General features: G+C 40.5%; 1 protein-coding gene across 7 annotated transcripts in view; it reads left to right on the top strand.

The window, feature by feature from the left end:
- The window catches only part of LOC125886609 (zinc finger protein 79-like), a 37,523-nt gene that overhangs the window by 8,998 nt on the left and 6,521 nt on the right, over positions 1 to 22,004 (top strand). For 2 of the 7 annotated variants that reach the window (XM_049572938.1, XM_049572935.1), the window contains exon 3: positions 18,689 to 18,886. In XM_049572938.1, coding sequence (XP_049428895.1) covers positions 18,689 to 18,886 — 198 coding nt within the window. Of the gene's footprint in view, positions 1 to 5,870; positions 6,345 to 11,283; positions 11,418 to 18,688; positions 20,349 to 22,004 lie in introns of those variants that run through there. The other 5 variants (XM_049572939.1, XM_049572936.1, XM_049572940.1 and 2 more) reach the window with 5 other exon arrangements.

Genomic DNA, 22,004 nt, shown 5'->3' with positions numbered 1-22,004 from the left:
TATGGCATACATTTTGGGAAGATGGTCTATTTTTTATGTTAGAAGTCCAAACTCAGCTCCTGCAGTAAGTCTAAAACACACTGTGCAGACACAAAAGTTGCATTAACAAGGTTTAAGGACCAAAAATGTACCATACATATAAAAGTATTCATACACATTTTTTTCACCTTGACATTACACAAAAATAGTAATGCATTAAAATCATTGTTGCTGCAAATTATTTACATATCCCAGACTGTAATAATCAAATTAAAAATGATCTACTTTGCATGCAGTTCATTGAAAATAATTATTTTTTTGTATATTTCACCTAAAATCATTGGGACATCATGACCAATGACCAACTCCTGGCAGTTAAAGGGTTAAAAATATGAAAATTAGTGAATATTTGATAATTATGATTAGGACTGATGTTGGTTAAAAAAGGAATAATTATTGAAAGTAGAGCATCATATTAATTATGATTTTTTTAATAGCTTAATTTTGAAAAGTTCATTTTTGGCCTTACCTGTTTAGGTGTGCATTGAATTAAAACCCTGTTAGAGGGTTAAACCTGTGACCGTTTCTCTGACTCAGGTAGAGGAGAGACCTCAGGACACAACAAAACAGAGTGATCCCATCCCTGACGGACAGGAGGACACAGCGACTGACAACTGCAGTAAACAGGCTGAATCGTCCTTGCCATGCAGCCCTAGCCTGGACAACCCTCCCCACAGAGTGCTGCAAGCAAAATTGACAAGTATTGTTTGTCACCACTGCAATGTGCAGATTCTTAAAAAAAACATGAAGAAACACATCCACAGAAAACACACGGACATTTAAGAGCTGCATGCCAGGTATTCACACTGTGCTTTTAACAGAATTCGAATGTTCAAATGTTACTAAGTAAAATGACTTTGTGTCTGCAACAAAAAAACAAATCTTAACACCATGCACATGAATATGCTTTTGTTTTGTTATTACTATACCCACAGGTTCTGTTGGACGTGGGAAGTTGGGAGAGCTCCAGGGGATTTATTCTGAGGATCCCCACCCTGGATTTTGCGGCCAGTTCTGCCAGCTGCAGTCTGGATGTTTTGACTAAAGAAATAAAAAAAAAAAAGCTGCATTCTTTAAAAGACTCATTTTATTTATATATTTTATATGTATTATATATTCCTTTCACACATCACAGGGAAATTGTTACAAGTGCTTATCCTGTAGTGTGAATGTGCGTGCATGTATGTGTGCATATGTGTGTCAACTAACACATAAACAGGACAAGCAGCAGTGCCAGGCAGATATCTACAGAGCCTGCAAGCTGAGACACACTATAACACTGAGGCAAGGCGAGGCAAGTTTATTTGTATAGCACATTTCAGACAAAATGCAACTCAAAGTGCTTTACATAAAAAATAAAATGATTTTAAGAAAGGACAACATGTAAAAGCAACACAAAGCAACAGTACATTGAAGAGGATTCAATACTATGTATAAAACAACTTTTCAACCAGGATTCCTAAAATACAACAGGAGAGGTCATGAGACGAGAAGCTCCAGGCTGCAGTCATATGCTTAACACAGGAGAGGTCATGAGACAAGAGGTTCCAGGCTGCAGTCATACGTTTAACACAACGTTTCAACCTGGATTCCTAAAATACAACAGGAGAGGTCATAACGAGAGGCTCCAGGCTGCAGTCATGTGTTTATCACAGAGGAGGTCATGAGACGAGAGGTTCCAGGCTGCAGTCATATGTTTAACACAGCTTTTCTACCAGGAAAATCTACCAGGATTCCTAAAATACATTACAAAATACAATATTATGTTTAAAACAACTATAGTATCAGGCGCGACCTTTTATTCTGACATTTAGAAGCTCGGGGGGCGTGGCTTCTTTATCACCAGACGAGAGGTCATGATACTAGAGTCATGAGACGGGGGACGGGAGGCTCCAAGGCTACTCAAGAGAAGGCTGAGACACGGGGTCAAACATGGGGGGATTGCACATGCGCAGTAAAATCTGGTCTGCACTTCCTCAAAGGCTCAGTAGATGGCGTGAGAGCGCGGAATAAGGGGGGTGTTTGTTTCATGGTCAATTTGTATTTTTGGTTACATTTGGGAATTTATGAATGATTTGAAAATGTTTGTTTTTGCAATAGATTTTAACTATTATGGCAAAACTGATAATCTGTGCTCTGGTTTAACAGCAAAATATATTGTGATAATATCTAGTGTAACACTGAAGGATGATTCTCAGAATCAAAACCAATGACAACAGCACTAGTTCTTCACCAGAGGCATTAGTTAAGGTTAGCTACTTTATTAAGGAAGAAAAACAAATTGAAATGATATTGAAAATAGAGCTTATTGACACATTTTGACATATTCCAGTATTCAAATATTCTCAGTTTCATTATTGTCTTGATGTCACACACCACAAAACACAGGAACAACTGCAGGACAAAAATGATATATTTTGCGTTTTCACACACAGTCACCACACAAATAACAAATGAACTAAAAGTCTGAGGAAGAGCTTTGTGCTGGAAACATCACACAGTTAAACAAGAGGTATTTGATCTGGCTCCATTTTGTTGGTTCTGGGATATGTGTATGCATGTCATTTTCACAGCTTATTATTGGACTGTCACTGGTGGCCTGCGTTGTGGGTGAGAATGACAGAGATGCAATTCCGACAATTTCAGACAGCCGCCTTCCAAAAGTCCAAGCAGACCGCACCAAGCGCAGTCCTTGATCGCCTGAGCAGATCCTGCGTGTTTAACTAGCACCCCTGCTGTCACCCTCCCGCATCGCAGCTCAAGTTACACTGCGCAGCAGGGGCAGAAATCCCGGGGGGGGGGAAGACATGATTCCCTCTAAAGTACCGCTGCCCCACACACACACACACACACACACACACCCACCCCCAAGAATAATTTGAGACACAATTAATAATTTTTGAACAATGCAGTAGTATTTATTGAAAGCACAATGTAAGCGTTGCTCATTATAATCGCACAATAATGTGCTATTTAAATCTTAAAAGATTTAGTCCCCCCCTCCCATTCCTAGTAGTGGTATATCCCACACTCTTTCCAACCGGCGGGGCTGCTTGGCAGCAGTAGCAGCATGTGGTTGGACCCGCTGCCCACATCGTGCATTGCAGGGTAAGATGTTCACTCACACAGACACAGTTTAACTTACACAAGTTACAACACATCCCATTTACTGTTACAACAAGCCCCAGGCCCAGGCTGATAATATAAACTGTCTGCAACATTTCTCCTGCATTGTTCAAAAGCCTACTCAATTACCAGTGCTAGAGAAAGAAGAGGGAGAGGACAGGACAAGAGCAGTCAGTGGCGGAGCAATGGGTACCTGTCTGTAGGCTCTCCACCTGTCAGTGAGACAAACATGAAAGACGTGCAGTCTAACCAACGAGAAGCAGTCATTACGCGCGACTGTTACGCCAATTGTGAGGTGCGCAGCGGCAGATCTCACAGCACACTGTTTATAAACCAGTTTACCAGTTTAATTGCAGGAAATGTTTAGCTGTTAAGCCATTTCTCATAAGTATAGACATTCACTCTGCCTGTTGGAGAGATAGAGAGAAGATTAAAGCATCAAGTTGCGGTAAAAGATGCTGTATAAAAGACAGGCTACAACTTTTTTCCTTGTCCCCCCCCCCCCCCAGAATTATTCTCCAAAATTTTACTGTTTATTGTCCCCCCCAACTATGAAATGGGATTTTCGCCCCTGACTGCGCATGTGCAGTCCCCCCATGTTTGACGTGTCTCAGCCTTCTCTTGAACAGCCTTGTGCAGCCGTACAGTCTTGAGAATTCTGGAGGTTTTCTTCTGCTGTGAGCTGATTGCAACTGTGGACACACCTCCACCTGCTGGACTGGAGTGCAGGCGCGTCACTACAGACGCTAAAGCGTTTGGTTCCTTTTCTAACAAGTTCCTTTAAAAATTTTCAGCAAATTTACCCATCTGAAGAAGAGTTGAAATGATTTAAGCTATAAACACATTATACATGTTTATTTTGGACAGATATGCAAAACTTTAGAAGTAGGAAAATGGGCGCTAATGTACAGATTTATGTATTTGATGTTAGGGATGAGTGAGTATACCATTATCTGTATCTGTGTCTGTAATTGTTTAATCATCTAAATTAACTGTATCTGGGCTCAAAATGGGCGGAGTTTATACCATACAAGGGTAGAGTTTAAATTGAGACTGGGTGGGAACTAATCTGAAGTTAGGTTGAGAATAAGTTGTTGTATTTATTATTTATGGGAAAACTATTTACATACACCAAACTCCAGAATTAATTAATCAGGTCATTTCTGATCAAAAGAGTAAAAGATTAAACACAATTACCCAGATATTGACACATTTTACTCATATAGTAGTTGTATTTGTATACAGTATGTTATCCGTACAGGATATTCGTTTAATCCAAGTATTCGGCTCAGCCCTGTTTAATGTGGTGTTGTACTTTGTCTTCTATGAGATGGATAGCAATATTACCTGTATCATTCAGCCTCTTATCATTCTTGGGTAAATCCCATATCCACAAATTGAAATGGTCTGACTCCAAACTTTGCTTTGAACGCTTTATTGTTGAACTCAAGAACACAGCACCTCTCTAGAAGACACAAAACGTTACAAAGACTTTCAATATTTTAAAAGAAGTACATTTATTGAACTCTGAAAGGACTTAATGTGAATGGACTTTTAACACCTCTGGCATTTTGTTGTTTTCTCATGACAATTGTTGTATACTTCTGTGTTTTAAATAAAGGTTTTGAAGGAAAAAAAAAACCTTCTCTAACAAATTCAAATGCATAACTTCAATGCTGTTTCCACATAGCTTTTTCCTCCCATTCTTTGTCTTATCATGCTCAGCCTTTTTGTGTTATTTTGAACACTCATCAAACAAAGAACTCCTAAAGATCATTTATACATCTCTCAAAGCTAATTTGAAGTATTAAAATATATAAATTCATTTACCCAAGTACTGCACTCAAAAATTTAGGTGAGGAGTTTTTCCATTTCATTCTATTTTACACTAACATTTCAGAAGAACATACTTTACTTTTGAATCCACTACATTTGTGACAGCTTTAGTTATTAGTTAGCTAACTGATCAATACTAAACATAAAGAAGAAAGGCCATGATCCTGTTATAAAAATGTGATGCATTCTTACAGATTAAAAAACCTACCTGGAACACTAACATGCTGCTACATGTTAATACATTAGTCATAACAATAATAATAATAAATTATCCATCTATCTATATCTGTCCGTCTGTCTGTCTGTCTGCCTGTCTGTCTTATCTGTGTGCCACACTAGCTAGAGATATTGAAGGGATAGACACCTGTACAGCAATCTCTAACAGCTTGATAATTCTTGTCTCATTGTATTTATCATCATATCACCCACACTGAATTATAATATTGTAATATACTGACAGGGGCCATTCTGCATACAAATGCAATGGACACTTGTGTCCTTAACAGGGTAGGATTTTGAACGAAGTACCTTTGTGTTGAACTTTAACTTTTAAGTAAAAGGTCTGAATGGGCCTTCTTCTTCCGTCACTAGATATAACTGTGATCTTCCTGATAGTCCTGATATTTCTCTGCTGCAGTCACACTTTATTATACATTTTGTGTTGCATTGTTTTCAGCTTGCTGGCGCTGCTAGGACGTCATTTTACCCTCATCCATAAAGTTACGTCTTATCTGCCTCTACAGAGTAAATGGTCCCATTCTATGTACTGTGTTGTGTGGCAGGTGCGCTCCTGGACAGAGGGGGCGCTGTTGTACTGTAGTGCCTACTGGAAAACTACTGTCCTACATTAACGCTGCTGTGCAGCCATCATATCAACAAAGACTCCGCAGCCCGGGTGTCCACGTTTTTCTCAGTTATTTTGACCAAGTTAAACTATCCAATTATGCATTTCAGATAGCACTGCTGCATTTTACAACTGTCGGTACCGTTTTAAGGACAGCACACGTCCGTTTCCTCCATTTTAAAAGCCGAGTATCAAAAGCTCGCTGTGACAATGTCGACTGCCGTGAACTTCCATTCTCAGATTGCCTCCATCATGGAGGTGCTTGCTAACGCAGCCGTCGCAGAAATTTGTAAAGTTGTGGACGACGGATACGCGGTGGTTCACGTGGAAATGTCCCGGAGCCAGAAGGAGAACGAGTTCCTGCGCAGGAAAATCAAACTGCTGGAGCTGCAGATCGCCAGGTACCGGGCGGAGAGAGTCAAGGGGTCGGAGGGCTTCATCGGCAGCCGCTTCCCCGGGGTCCGCCTCCTCAACCGACAGAACAGAGACGCACTAGCGGGTATGTAGCCCCGTTAATGCTGAACCCCGCAATCCCCAGAAACCTGGATGACGTGTTTACACGCCACTGTGTCCTGGTCTCTATTGGAGTAAGGCTGTACCAGGTAGTATAACAGGGTTTCTGAAATCGGGATATGTGCATCTGTAACACATAGTCCAAACACATACTCAAAAACCCTGCTCAGAACCAGGACACTTATGCACATGTGTTTGGGTTTAAGTCTTAAGCCATGAACCTTTCTGAAACATATAGGCAGTGGCGCTCCCAAGAGGGGGTTAGAGAGCCATGGCCCCCCCATAAATTATTAAAGGCTGACATTATGGTCTTTAAAGCCCCTTTACCACTGCGCAAAAAAACCCCACTGACATCTGTTAACATCTGGCTTTTGTATGTAATGGGAAAGGTTACAATTGATATTCACACCTGGGACAATTTACTTTGCAGTTGGCAGTGATGGAAATACAACATGTGGATGAACACACTAATTTTAACCCCTTCACTGGTGAGATACAATGTTGTACCACCACAATATACCGTCTGTCTCTGTCCATGCAGTCAGCATAAAGTTTGAAATAGAGACTGAATAAGTAAAAGCTATGACAAGAAGTTATCATCATAACATTTTCACTGGCCTCCATGCTGCTTTTGTCTGTTTACTTACCTGTATGTCAGCCTGTCCCTCACGTGGAACATGACACATCAGTAAAAACAAAACAAAAGAAAGGCATGTTTGTCTGCTGCAGAGCCATGTTCACAGCTCCAGTCCACTGGCAGTGGGAAAACAGTCTGTAGTAGGAGTGTAAATCACCAGTTTCATCACGATACTATATCATATTGATTCTTTGAACAACAATACAATATTTGCCACGATACGATTACCATTTGATGCGATTTAGGAGCCTGTGATCAATATGACACGATATTATACGCCCATAAAACACAGTCTGTTACAGAAGAAACAGCCAGTTTTCGTTTGTACTTTTGGCCATGAAAGAGTGCAGTACCCTTCACTTAAAACTAGTCTCTATATACAGACTCTATATTCATGTAGAGTCTGTAGGCAAACCCCAGAGGCCTTGCCTCCGGAAGAAGAGCGGAAGAGCCCTGGTTTCCACTTGCAAGCTGTTTGTAGTCCGCGTGATATTGACCAATCACGTTTGAGCCGGCTGCAGCTGTTGCCAGGTTAAACGGTCCGTGCGGTGAACCAACGAGGCGGAACATAATTGGCGTCACTGCAAACTCTGAATCCATCACAATGCTTCAGCATATTTACTTATATATGAATGGAAGTCAGAAACGGAAATTCGCCTCCTCCGCCGAAGTCAAACCGGAGTGCCAAAAAATCAGGGGTCTGCCCCCAGAGGCTGTATCACCATCTGCCAGAAGTCAGACGCCAAATACAGCCGATGGGTTCCGAGAATGCTTAAAACTGACTCCACTAGCACGTATAAAACAGCACATGGGATAAGTTAACCTTCAGGGCTTTATGTCAGAGACATTTCTGGAAGAAATCTTTTAATTTTAACCCAAACCATCATCTTTTTCCTAGACCTTCTGGACTATCTGGTTTAAATCCCTGAAGGCAAACTTCTCCAAACAGCCATAAAACATGGATTAACAACAAGATCATTTATCAACAGAATCAAATTCGGCTCAGTAATAACTGTCAAGATTCAGAGACAAAACGATTGTTTTTTGCTAGTGACTTATCATAAGCTTAAGCATGTTTACATAGCATAAATGAGCCTAGCTGCTTGCGGACATTTTGTTCTTTACTCGTTGATTAATTAATTACATGTAACGTTATTATTTTTCTAACTCACTGTTGCTTTGAGTCACTGTATCTCCTGACAAATGCATGTTTTTTAGCCAAACATCATTGAAACAAAGCAGCTAATGTTGCTGTAGTGAGAAGCTAGCAGAATGATACACATGTCCAGGCAGGTAACATTACGTTGTGTTTTATCTTGTAACAGCATTGTTTACATACACCACGTCTGTTGACCTGCATTTTCTCCGAAATCCAAAATATTTCCACACTGTTGATTTATTCCTGCGTAAACAACGTTATCTTTATTGTCTTTTTCTTGGCTGCTTGCTATCTGCCTGCTGCTGCTTGATGGTGACATAGGCTTTCAAAATAAAAGCGCCCTAAAGATGACGATATGGATTAATGTTTTCATTTTGCATCAATGACATTGGATCGTGGATCATTGAATCAATATATCGATCCAGATCTATGGATCATTATACCCTAGTCTATAACCTATTTTTAGTGGGTTTTCACGTGTTTAAGAAACCCGTACACATGATAATTTGGGTGGAAAAGTGTCATAAGAGGCTAATTTTTAAGCTAGCGCAAATATAGTGGTTGTATCTTGTGACGGTGACTTGTAAAACCAGACAATCTAAAACATCAGTGATACCAGCCATGTAAGCATAGCTTGTTGGGAAGGTGGCCATTTTCAAAGGGGTCCCTTGAATGCCCACCTCAAGATATCTGAATGGAAATACTTTCTATGGGTACCCATGAGTCTCCCCTAAACTCAAGAAAACTTCCTTTCAGTTAATATTTTGTTCCTTTCAATCAACGGGAGCGGAATCAATTTATTGACCACAGTTTGTCTGACTCTGCTACGATAGGTGGCGATATTCAGCTTGTTAATATTGGATCTTTTTTCCGGTTGACCTATTTCGTCGCAGACAAAACAATTGACAGTTAAGTTAACTACGGTTAGCTGGCAGCAAACTGGTACCGTGTTAGACAACTTTACAGCTCTGTACATGTTGTATTGTTTTGTATTCTTTGGATGTAGATTTCACCATATTGTTACTGGCTTCTTCTTCTGTTACACATTTAACGCTATAATTTCTGGGTTAAAGCCTGGGGCGGAAACTGTGGAGTGTGCACAGAGCATCAAAGCCAATTTGGGTCTGATTGACTGTATACATGCAGGAGTAATTCAACTCCCAATCGCATTAACTGGTGTGCATTAGTGCCAGTCGCTTTACAAAGCCGTGGCAAGATGGAGCCAAAGAAGTTATCCCCATTAGTTCTAGTACACCTAATGTTAATAGAAAGACGGGAAAAAATCTCATCATGATGTAGTTACATTATAACCACTCGTGTATCTACCATCAACAAGGATGTGAATTGATAAGATATTTTTATGCCAGTGCCATTATTCGTTCTGCTTATCAATCAGACTCTTAGCCAAATTCCCCTAGTGATTCCTGATCAGTTTTCTATGTGGGGAAAAAAGGAGGCCTACTTGGGATTTCGGTGTCGATACAAGTGTTTTATCATGTCTGAGTCTGAAAACAGTGTAGCAACAGTCTTTCTGTCATCTGAAATGGATGAAATGAGAGAATATTTGTGTAGTGTTTGTTTTCATTTAGTTTTCTTAGTCAAAGAAAAATCTGCTAAGCCTGCCTGCATGGCGATAAGATTATTATAACATTACCTTCAGTAACAGACATGCTACTGGGTTAGGAAGAATAGGCACTTGTTCATATGGCATTCCTGGAATTTAAGCCGTGTTGCATAGCAAGATGTTTCAGCATATTTCTGGTGCTTCCACCCTTAATTAAAATTATGGTTTTACAGACATACAAGTAGCACTGTTGTCATTTTTCTTTGTGAAACAAAGCCACACTTTGGACCGTTTCTTACCCTCTGCCATGGCACCTTCTTGTTGCAAGTTTCCAGCAGCGTAGATGCACGAGTTTGACGTAAGAAAATGTGCCAGTATCAATCAAGGGAATTGATAAGCTCAGAGGCATACAATTCTCATTGATCAGACACTTTGGAACTGGTTCTCAACTAGAACTGGTTTTTGATTCCCAACATTTACCATCTGCAATGACTGTATTATGCTCGATTTCCCCAAACTGTTATCACTTGCTATGGATGTCTTTTTTTCCATTCGATTTTTTTTTTTTTTTTTTTACAGTGTAGGCCGATTATTTGCTGAGAAGACAGGTTAATGCTAAAATGATATCGCTAATAACTGACAACATAGCCAGCGAAAAGTGAGCATAACAGGCTACATTCAAGCTAGCTTTAGTTACCTTGTTAATTTACCATAGATTGTTGGTGTAGTTTGTTTTGGATGGAGATAACAGGCCGGTGGAATGGGCAGCAGGGAAGTGACAGGACATAGTGGGTTTCTTGGCTGCTCAAACCTAAATCCCCGTTGGCTGTCTTTGTTTCATTGACAGCATCTTTGTGGGGGTTTTGTGCATTTTTTGAATGACACCGTGCATTTATGAATGTTGTCATCTTGGCGGATGATAAATGATTTTGGCTTCATATTACGGTTGCCCTCTTTAGCTCTGTGTCATATGACTGTAGGTGACTAATTGCTGCATTAGTTCTGAAAATGTAACGTGGTCACAGCTGTGTGTTAATAGAGTCCTTTATAACAGCTTTGAACCATGCCCCCAGGAACAATGCTGGGCTTTGAAGCCAGTTTTACATAGTGGTCACATGTGGAATCACAAATTCCAGGTCCATCACATGATGCAGTAGGGCCCCATTGTGAAAGAGATGTCTGTAAATTAATGGATATGTTTTTTTGAGCATCACCACCCTGAGAAATGACTTGCTTCACTATGGGGATTGAAACCATTCATGATTAAATCATTTTATCCCCAACCAAGTTGGTGGAGGGCTAAAGTGGAAGTTAGCCGCTCAGCTGGCAGATGTCTCTGGTGCCCTTGCTCTGTGGGTCCCATGATGTGGAAGATCCAGGTAATTTTATACCGTGGAAATCAAGATCTTTTGGCTTCATGCGCCACTGAGCAACTTTCTGTACCCAGTTCTCTTTATACATCCATGCTTTGAGCACAGCTCAGACAAGGACTGGAATTATCCATTTTATAAGTTGAGTATAGTTTTAGTAATTAATGGTTAATTATTCTCCCTCTAATGTTGCAGCAGGCTCCTCTCTGCAAGGCAGGACCAGGTTTCTGAACCGAGACCCAGGGACTCAGCAGTCGGTGCAGAAAATCCAACCTATTAACCTGGACCAGGATCCTGATCAGGAGGTCGTTACCACAACCAAAACTGAGGTATCTGTTCCACAGTGCACCATCATATTGGCCTCATATAGCCTTTACATGTGCTTAAGATTTTCAGTGTATTGTAAATATTACAGACTGTCTTCACCCTTAAACTCTGTCATAGAGAAGATGGCATATGACCCTGCACTAATGCACTCATGTTCAACCTGGAGCTCATGGACACGAGACTGCTGTCAGAGCAGTCCATCATCACTGACATATTAATAATTGGTTAATAAGCTAAGTCAAACAAAAAAGACAATATCAACCACCTGTTTATATAACAGTAAATGAATTTGCTTGTTCTCTGAACTATTGGTTGGACAAAAGAAGACATTTGAAGATGTCACTTTGACTCTGAGAAACTTTGTACTGTAATTTTCTTCTACATTTTGTAGCGTTAGGCATTAATCAATACCAAAATTCATAATAATTTGTAAAGTGTTGATGAAAGATGAAAGAGAGATATTGCACTTAACGTTAGCTATGACAGTAAATAAGTTTCATATTGAAAAACAGAATATAAGTTGCAATAAATCCATCCCGGGGCACCACCCTTTGAAAAAGGAAAACTTAAAGATAGTTCATTTATCATCAGTTGTGATGGTTGCCACTGAGTTCTTGACTCATGTACAATGATTGTAATATTTCACACACACACAAACCACATGATCCTGCGGACTGTCAAGACATCAGGTGTGACAGTGATCACTGGAATAAGATAGGATAAGATAAGCGTAATTGATGCCCAGAGGGGAAATTCAGATTTGTCCTACTGAGTTATTATATTTGTTTATATCACTAGGTAAAGAAAAATCTGTTGTGTACACCGTGGCAGAAAGCACCTGATGTTCAGCACTGTGTGGTTTGTGTGAGTGAGTGAGTGAGTGAGTGAGTGAGCTGTTATATTTTTCCCCACCTTTTTTCAAACTGACTGTGCACTTATGCCCCAAACACTAGAAGACTTCGAAAAGACTTTTAAAAGTGTGACACCCTCTGACATCTTAAGACAGTGTGAGTTTTTAGTCACACACTATAAGATTTTACAAAGACTGGGGATCTTGCAGAGTCATTATCTGCAAGACTACAACTAAATTCATTTTGAGATTATTTAACATCCGGCTCCTGGTGAAAAATATTTTACCAAACCCCCTTTAGGAAATGTGACGTATTAACAGTTCCTAACATAACTGCAACGGAACACAAGATAAGGCTCAGCAAACATTGGGACATTAAATGTCAGGTGTTGCGTCTGCAACATTATCTGACCATTAGCTGGACGTCCTTCCTCATGGTAACATTGAAATATGTTAACAGGAACAAATAACAAGATAAGATATACTTTACTGTTTATTTTATTGAAGGAAATATTGCTTCGGCATTAGTGCTGCACCCAGCTACAATCAACTTAAAGCAATACATAGTCAACATGACAGCACAGTGGCACAGCAAAGACACAATGAATATGAACAACAACAAAAAAAACAGAGTATTGCAAATAAAAGGTGTAGAAATGAGAAGGAAGTCATAAAAGACTGACTTTCTTGCAAAAAGCCCTGAACGTTCTTTTTCCTGTGTGCAATCAACGACAACTTTGATAAAGACTTTTGACTCTTACAAACACAAAAATCTCAAAACAGTGTTACAGGAAGGTAGTTACATGTAGGTATACATAAATAGCACAGACGTGTTTTTTTATATTCAAAAAATGGGCTTAGAGTAATGCTACTGTTTTGACATGGAGTGGACAAACAATTGAGACTACAAGAACGCACTACAGCTCTAGCAAAAGTCTCATGATTTTATTCCCACACTGTAAATTTGTCTGCGACATTGAAATTGTTTGAAAGTTGCTTGGTGTAAGGCCAGCATTAATAGTTTTCTTATGACTAGGGGTGTAACAATACTAGGGTTGGGTACCGTTCATAATTGAACCGATACGGTACCGGTACCGGTATCTGGAATTCGGTACCGGTCAGGGCTGAACGATATATCGTTATTGTATCTATACCGAGATATGAACATGCAAGATATTAATATCCCAAAAGGCAACGATATTGACGATATAATTTCCCCATGAGTTTCCCTAGCTTGACCTGCATGTACAGCTCAGCCAATCACAAACATCCTTTTTACGCTTGCCCTAAATGTACAGCTAAGGCCAGCCAATCACAAACATCCCCTTGAGTGAGGGAGACATGCTGCTGCTAGCAACTTGCTAGTACACACAACACATTTGCGACTAAAAATAGTTTTGTTCGAGCAAAATAAATCATTCAGCACGCTGTGTGAGTACAGATTTCAACCAGCAGCAGAAACAAAAGGCGAATCCTACCAGTTGTGGGTTGAACGGGGGTCCGCCGCACAGGGGGCCGCCGCAAGATAACGCGGTTTACCAGCGTTTTGCCATACGTGAAGAACCTGGTGACGCGAGGGTACCGGCGACCGAGAAGCCCGGTTCCAGGTGAATAAGTTGGTGTCACGACTGCCCAGTAGTACCTGAACAGCCGAGCCGTGGCGGCACACAGGTATGTGACGTGTCAGAGGAGAAACGAGCCGTTGACATTTCCACAAACCTCACCGCACTTTAGGGACTGTTCTTTACTTGTCAGGGGAGGAGGGTGGCTGGTTGATTTTTATTTTATTAATTTATTTTATTTTGATCCCCCTATGTTAATCACTTATTGATGCTGTTTTTGAAGTATGAATAAGTCAATAAGTAATTTATTCCATTGAAATATCATTGATGTATTATAGAAAAGTGATTTATCTTTTCATAAATGACAAAAGGCACATCTGCCTAATATTTGCTGTGTTATTGTGATACTTTCACTGGTATTGTACTGTGGGTCCCAATTTTGGTACCGTGACAACACTACCGAGTACTGTATGAACAGTGCCTTGCAATAAAAGACACGGCGGGGACATCTGGGGCCTCCTCTGTCAAGCCCAAGCAAGATTGGATTGCCGATGCATTCCATAGCATAATGCCATACCAATTGACGTCCAGCAGGCACAAAGACATTACAAACGCTATAACGTACCATATTGCTACACATGATTCCCATGTATTCAGTCACTAAAGAGGGCTTCCAGAAAATGGTTCGGACTCTTTTTTTTTTTTTTTTTTTTTGTATAAAGAATGCTTAGTTTTCACTGAACCCATAGTCATATCGAATCGTATCGGTATCGAGATATCTGGCATAAATATCAAGATATGAAATTTTGTCCATATCGTTCAGCCCTAGTACCGGTACCAAACGGTACCTTATTTTGGTACTTTTTAAAGTCTAAACTCTCAGTTTCAACTTTTTATTGAGAACATTTAGGAACAGTGCTGCACATTAACTTTTGTCTGCACATTTTTTTTTTGTCGCCATTGTTGCTGAGTCTGAGGTGCGAGTCATGCGCTCTCGCTCCGCCTCCACCTCAGGTACCGAAATTTGGCACAGATTCATTTTAAGTGAATCGGTACTCGGTAGTACCGACATGAATCAGTACCAAGTACAAAAAGTACAGAGTTTCGGTACCCAACCCTAAACAGTACATGTACTAGTATTGAACCATTCAGTACAAGGCATTTGGTTCAGATGCATTACATAGGTTGAACTATCCTGTAACATTTTGAAAATTAAATATACAGCCTAAACTGTTTAGTATAATGTTCTTAGTGCCACTACACTCAACAAGGCAGCTCACAGGACAGAACAGGCAACATGCTGTCTGCCCCTCCCACCCTCAAACCAGAACATTCTACTCCTGTGAGACACTGTGGGAGGCAGCTAAGCTAAACTAGCTCGTTATAAGATGGATAAGGGTGCCATTACCAGACTAGAAATAAAAGATCCTTCCATAATCCACAGGTGTGTTTGGAGCCACTTGAGTTATACTGTAAATTATGAGGGTGATGGCAAAAGAGAGTGGTGGATAAAAACACACCAAGCCAAAGAACGAGCTGCAGCTAAGCCAGCAGCACTCAAAGTCAAGGCACACACCTTTCGGACCAGGGAACGAGTGTTGCTGCACAGTTATAGTCTCTTGTTCAGCGGCTGATGTTAGCACGAAGCACACACGCATAGCAGTAAGCAGTAACTGCTGGCAGGTCGAGTAGGTGATTCAGGCTGAAAGACTAAAAGGTGCATCATTGACAGCTGTTCAGCTTGTGCTTATATGACTGGCATTTAACACAGATGTTTATTCATGTATTTATTCGACTGAAAGAGCTCAGAGAGCTCATGGAAGCAAACTTAACACTGACACACAGCGGGCAAACAAAATGACACTGACACTATGTGCTCTAATGTCAGTAGTAACGTAGTTTTTACATAGTAGAGAAGAGGTTATGTTAAAGATGGCTCCAGTGCATTACAGAGCAAGCCTTTAGGCCCACCCAAAATATTGTGGACACAGAAATTATGAAAAACAGTTGAACAGTCTAACTACACGGTTCACGGTCGTTTCACGTTTTCAATAAGTATTTTATAATATTTAGAATGTGTTAAGAAAACAATCAAGATTTAGCTTTAACCAGACTTTAATGAGCCCATTTCAGCCAGATAATAATTCCTACTTTGAAAAAATAGAAAAGAGCCCAAATTATGTTCTTTTTTGTATATTTAAGACTTTAAAAGTCAAGGATCTTTCTCTGGCATTTCTTTTTTCGTTGTATCAAAAACATCAAACCGTGACACTACGGTATCTTATCAAATCGAAATAAACAGTGAATTTTGTGGTCCGTTACACACAAGTTTAATTCATGTTTCATGTTACAGATGCACAAATATAGTATTAAACATCACATATTCTTGTGATGTGTTATAAATGTGTCTGTCCCAAGTCACATCATTCGATGGAAGTGCGAAACAAAGTTACTTAACTAGCCCTTTAATGGTGAGTGAAATCTCTGAAGTCACTCATACTCTTTCCATTTGTCCTCCACAGTCGTCATCTGTCTCATACAGTTTCGATGTGTCGCTTTGTGCTGTTTCAGCACTTCTTGTTTACTGATTACTGGACAGTTTTGCCACTGTACCAGCTGAAGAAGTGCAGGGAAGGCAGAACGAATGGATAATGGACAGAGTACAGGAGTACCACAAACAATCTAAAGTCAAATGTCAGTGCACCTGAAATCTGCATTTGTATGTATTCATGGGAACACAGCAGCAGATGACAGTAGGATCGGATCACAGAAATGGGCTTTAGTGTCCTGCGACAAAGGGTGTGTTAGTATATCCATCACAGACATTCAATATTTCTGCCCCTGACATTAGTCAGATCTACTGTACACACATTCCCAGATGCAGAATGCATCTGAAATAAGTTATGAAAGTTCTGAGTAAATCTGTCCCACAGTGTCTTTCACCAGTGTTTCACAGCTCAGCATGAGTGAACCAGCTAATAGAAACCAGTCAAGACCCTGTGTGTTTCCTCTTAAAGAGATATATGTGAAAAAAATGTTTGCACCTTTAACATAAACTGTTTGGAGTCATTTTGTATCCGTGCAGCAACAGGATGTGTTGTTGATTATACCACATATAGTATATATACTACATATATGATATACTGTATATTGTGCAGTATGAAGGGTTGTAATTTCCACTGTGGAAAAAAAAATAATCTCAAAAACAGCTGGGCTCAACCATTTTAATCTCTCGATTTGTCTGCGTCTTTGCCACAATTGTCCTCTGCTCTAAAAATCTTTTTGCTAGATTTTCTCTGAATCCCATTTTCAAAAACTTGTCAGAAAACTTCGGACCAAACATCTGTAAACTTTGGCAGAATCATCTACAGACAATGCGAGCTTAAATTATCAAGGAAATTTTGATTGGTCAGCCATTTTGAAATTATACATTTCAGACCTGCGTCTTCAATTTCAATTTTGCATAAGTGCTCATAAATCAGATTTGGCTGACACAATTGTAATCAGACTTGGTGCACATCTCTGGTGTCTATGTCCAAACTTCACCATGCAGTCTTGGGTTTTTGTGCCACTGGGGGGCACCACAAATGCGAAAAATCTTGTAATCTGCTACATTGGTTTATAGGCTCAACACGATGATGCATAAAGTTTGGTAATGACTGATAAAAGTTGGCATGGCTTATTACAACATATCTAAATTTCTGGATATTTCACATTCCAGACTGAAAAAAGCACATCCACTGAATTGTGACAACACTTTCCTCACTGCAGTCTATGGTCGATTCAGCAGTCCGTCCATCTATGTTTTTCAAAGTATGCAAATTCAATTAATATCCGTATCTCCATAAGTCTTAATTCGAATGCTACCAAAATTGACACTGACATACTTTTAGTTAGTCACTATCAAGTGTTTGAAATGGTGTTCAGTTTGGTCAAACGGTGAGTCTGCAGTGATTTTCCATATCTTGTTATTTGTACTAAGGGCTTGGCAACATGTCGTTATAATATCGATATCGTGGTATGAGACTAGACTCCAGACTTAAGTCTGAATCTTTTGTTGTTCTGTGTGCAAGTCTTCCTTTGCTACACTGGACACATTTTCCCCACAAATACAACATGCTAACCTTATTAGCACAAGCCTATGGTATTTTACATTTATAAATTAGCCTAGTGATTAGTGGAGTTTCCCTCTACTCATATGAAGCCAGGAACAACAGCAACATTAAACAAAGATAACTTTATACAATTCAGCTTTATTATGACTCACAAGGTTACAAATACAACATGCTAATGTTATTGGCATAAGCCTACAACATTTTACATTGTATAAATAAGCCTAGCGGCTAAGAAGGTTTATCTCGTATGATTGGTCACAACATGCCAACCTAATGACGTCCCTTAAACCAGAGTCTTCCATGATGTTGACTGGTCTGCAGTCACATTCCACCCATTCAGAAATTCAGCAATAGCAAAGTCCATTTGACATAAGGTGAATTATACTTTTGACTTTTCAACTGAGCCGTCTGAGAGTTTTGTAAAGTGAAGTGAGCCATTCAAAAGGGCGGTGGTGTCATTATTTTCCATCACTGCAGCAGCAGGAAGCAGGAAGCCGCTGCGGCAGTTTGACTACAGTGTGTCGAAGGGACAAAATAGCAATTGCGATGTAAAAAACAAAACATGTTATGTTCAGACCTTTATCGCATCGCAATTACAGTGTTAACACTGACAGCCCTAATCCAAATGCTTGCAGTCTGTCTGGACCTGATCATAGCTGCTTGCAGCTGTATTTCTTGTTTTATAATGGGATTACTGTGGGCAGGAACTATTTGTACTCATATTAGTAATCAGTTTGTCCTCTCAGTCAGCAGAGCCTGCGGAGGAGGGGGAGCTGCTGATCGTCAAGGTGGAGGGAACGATGGAGATCGGATCCACTGACCCCGAGGTGCCGGCAGACGCCTGCCTCAGCAGCAGAGGAGAAGCCCAGACCACCACATCGCTCCCCGCTGCCTCAACAGAAGCCAGCGATGGCCGGGCAGCCAGACACCGCAGCGAAACGGAGGTCAGTGGATCTGACATCGTCACCTTTGTTGTCGGCAGGACAGCTGAAACTGACAGCAGCAGCAGTGACACTACCCACAGTTCCAAGCTGGAGTTAACAGGAAGTGATGTCAAAGCAGGGGACATTGAGCCACTGAACTCATGTGCTGGAATGACATCAAGCAGGGATGCTGTGCAAGCTTCCTGTGATGATGTAATGGACAGCAGGAAAGATAATGAGGCTGCGTTAGATACCTCTGAGTCCTCCCTGTCAGAGGTGATAGTCATTGATGGAGGGGGCATGTCAGACAAGGAGGGAGAGGAGTGTGAGTGGTCAGATGTAGACCAGATAAAGACAGAAGCAGGCAGAGAGAGAGACAGATATGAACAAACATCACCCACCATTCAGTATGCTGGGCTGGAATCAGCAGGACACGGGTCAGTGCAGGTGAAGTCCTCTCTGCAGGCAGGGTCTGTTCTTTTTCATAATGACACTCCAAGAACATCTTGTGGTGGAATTACCTCCAGTGTCAACTCCTCTCTGGCTCTGCACCGTCCTGTGAGCCACCACAACCACAGCTACAGCAAGGCCTTCTCCAACAGCTTTCACCTGGCTTTCTACCATGCAGTCACCACGGAGCGGCCGTACGGCTGCACCAGCTGCACCAAGCGCTTCTTCCTAGAGTCAGACCTGCAGAAGCACATGGCCAGGCACACCAGGGAGAAGCCCTACACCTGCCTGCTGTGCGGCAAGAGCTTTGTATGCCAGAGCCAGCTGGACATCCACCGCAATGTGCACACTGGAGAGAGGCCCTTCAGCTGCTCCATCTGCAACCGACGCTTCTCCCATCCCAGCAACCTCAAGAGGCACCAGAAGATCCAGCACTGAACACAAAGACCAGACTGCCCCATGACACCGCTGCACCAAAGTTTCCCTGAAGAGGACTAGATTCAGCTTTTTCACACAATACTAACAGTTTCACTTTTTTACCCTGACAGTTCTTTTTTAGCACTCCATTTTTATTAGAAACAAAAAGAGATGGAAGAAATGTAGAGCAGACTAAAAGACAATGCAGTACTCCAAACCAAATGTGATGTAGCAAAAATACAAGCAGCACCTCTCTCCTTGGACCTATCTGAATGCTTCTCCAGTTTATTTTATCATCCAAACCTTCACAGTCTTATTTGAAATAAAGGAGATCTGAACCTAGTGTGGGGAGGGCGAACTACAACAGAAAACTACAATATAAAGAATTACAGGATGTAATTACATTAAATAGCTTTTGCAGGAAAAATACAAAAAAATCAGTTTGAATCTTGAGTTTGACATAATGAAAATCATCAAGGATTATAATCGCACCATCAGGGAGTGTGAGATATATGAACATTCTGTATAAAGATGAAGAGTTGGTATAAAAGCCAGGTAGTGACCTCCTGAACTGCTGAACCTCCATGATTTGACATCAATAAAACATTAACAGCTGGTGAGACTCAGAGAATTATACTAAAATGAAAGAGTAGCACAACAGGAATCATCCAGACTGAGACAAACAGTAACATAGTGCCTCTCTCTCTCTCTCTCACACACACACACACACACACACACACACACACACACACACCAAAGAAGTGCTGCAGTGACTGAGAGATACAGCATATATAGTATATGTCAATTTTACATGTTGGCCTCATATCCAGATAAATCCACAAGTCACTTTTATGGAAAGTTTTTATGTATGTAAAGCCTATAAACATATCATCACTCATCAAATCAGACCATGAAACTGTGAATGAGCTCATTTTAAACCGTTAAAGCTTTTTCTCATGTCAGATCTTAAAAATGACCATAGTAGTATTTTCAACTGTCAATTATGCCAACTACATCCATGAATTTATGCAGCCCAGTTGCCAGAAGAAAATGTTGGCATTGTATGTTTCTGCAAACCATGAATACGGTACATTTGCATATTCAATGTATTCTCATAGAACGGTTTGTATGATATCCAATGAAAAATGCATGCAGAACAGTTCGTATTATATCCTATGAATTTGAGCCCCACAAATGACGTTACATCATTAACGTATCGATACGTCATCAGTTTCAATCAATATTTGCTTTAAAATGAACTATCACAATCAGCCAACATGCTTTTTCTTATTTTGCCCACTGAATGAATACTACATAAACTGAAAAGCATTCTGTTTCCTGTCTCCATCTGCTGGTGGGCCATCATGATAAGAGTATGCATGCATAATATGAAGAGATCAGCAAAAAGTGCACTATCGTACATGCCTAGCTTGCCTTGCCCGCTTGCCTCGTCGTTGTGGATAAGTGCTGCGCAGTGATTAAGCATTAGCTAGCTCACGTGATAGCACATTGGTAACAGTTAGGCTATCATCAATGTTGTGTTCTGTAAATTAAATGAGTTTTTTATGAATAGGCAGATTTATCTTTGCTAATGATGTGAAAATGTGTATTTTCAGACATTTAAATATTTAAAAGAAGCAGAAAAATATTAAAACGTATATTATCAAACAATGAATTGGCAGCCCCCCTGCATTACTTCTGAGGACCATCCAGGGGTCGCAGACCCCCTGTTGAAGGCCCAGGCGCTACATAATAACATGCAAATGTTGAGAATCTGCAGTTTGCAGAAAAGTACAATTTCAAAAAAAATTTCTGGTGATTGTGTTGATTTATGAATGTCCAATAAAAGACTTAACATACACCATGTGAGCAGAGAGGAATCAAACAAGAGGCCCAGCTTAACTTCTCCTCATTCTATACACTGTCAGACTCTACAGTCTAGTCCTCTGTGATATCATTAATAATGAAACTGATGGTAAAATGTATTGGGAGTTTCACTGTGACTAGAGGAATGAGTGTCCATCACACTCACTCTGTGTCATTAATTAAGGTTTCAACAGCAAATTAGGTTTTGAAGTTCATCAACAATGCAGCCTGAGGAAGAATGAGGAAGAACTGAGAATACTCTTCCTCCTTTTTATTATTATGTGTTCCAACTCAGCACTGTTGTGACACCGCTCCCTCTGAGCACCAGGTGCCAAATGTCACAGACTCTTTCTACTACACACACACACACACACACACACACACACACACACACACACACACACAC

This window comes from Epinephelus fuscoguttatus, linkage group LG3 (genome assembly GCF_011397635.1).
Source record: "Epinephelus fuscoguttatus linkage group LG3, E.fuscoguttatus.final_Chr_v1".
Taxonomy (NCBI): Eukaryota; Metazoa; Chordata; class Actinopteri; order Perciformes; family Serranidae; genus Epinephelus; species Epinephelus fuscoguttatus.
This window is presented reverse-complemented; position numbering and strand designations above follow the sequence as displayed.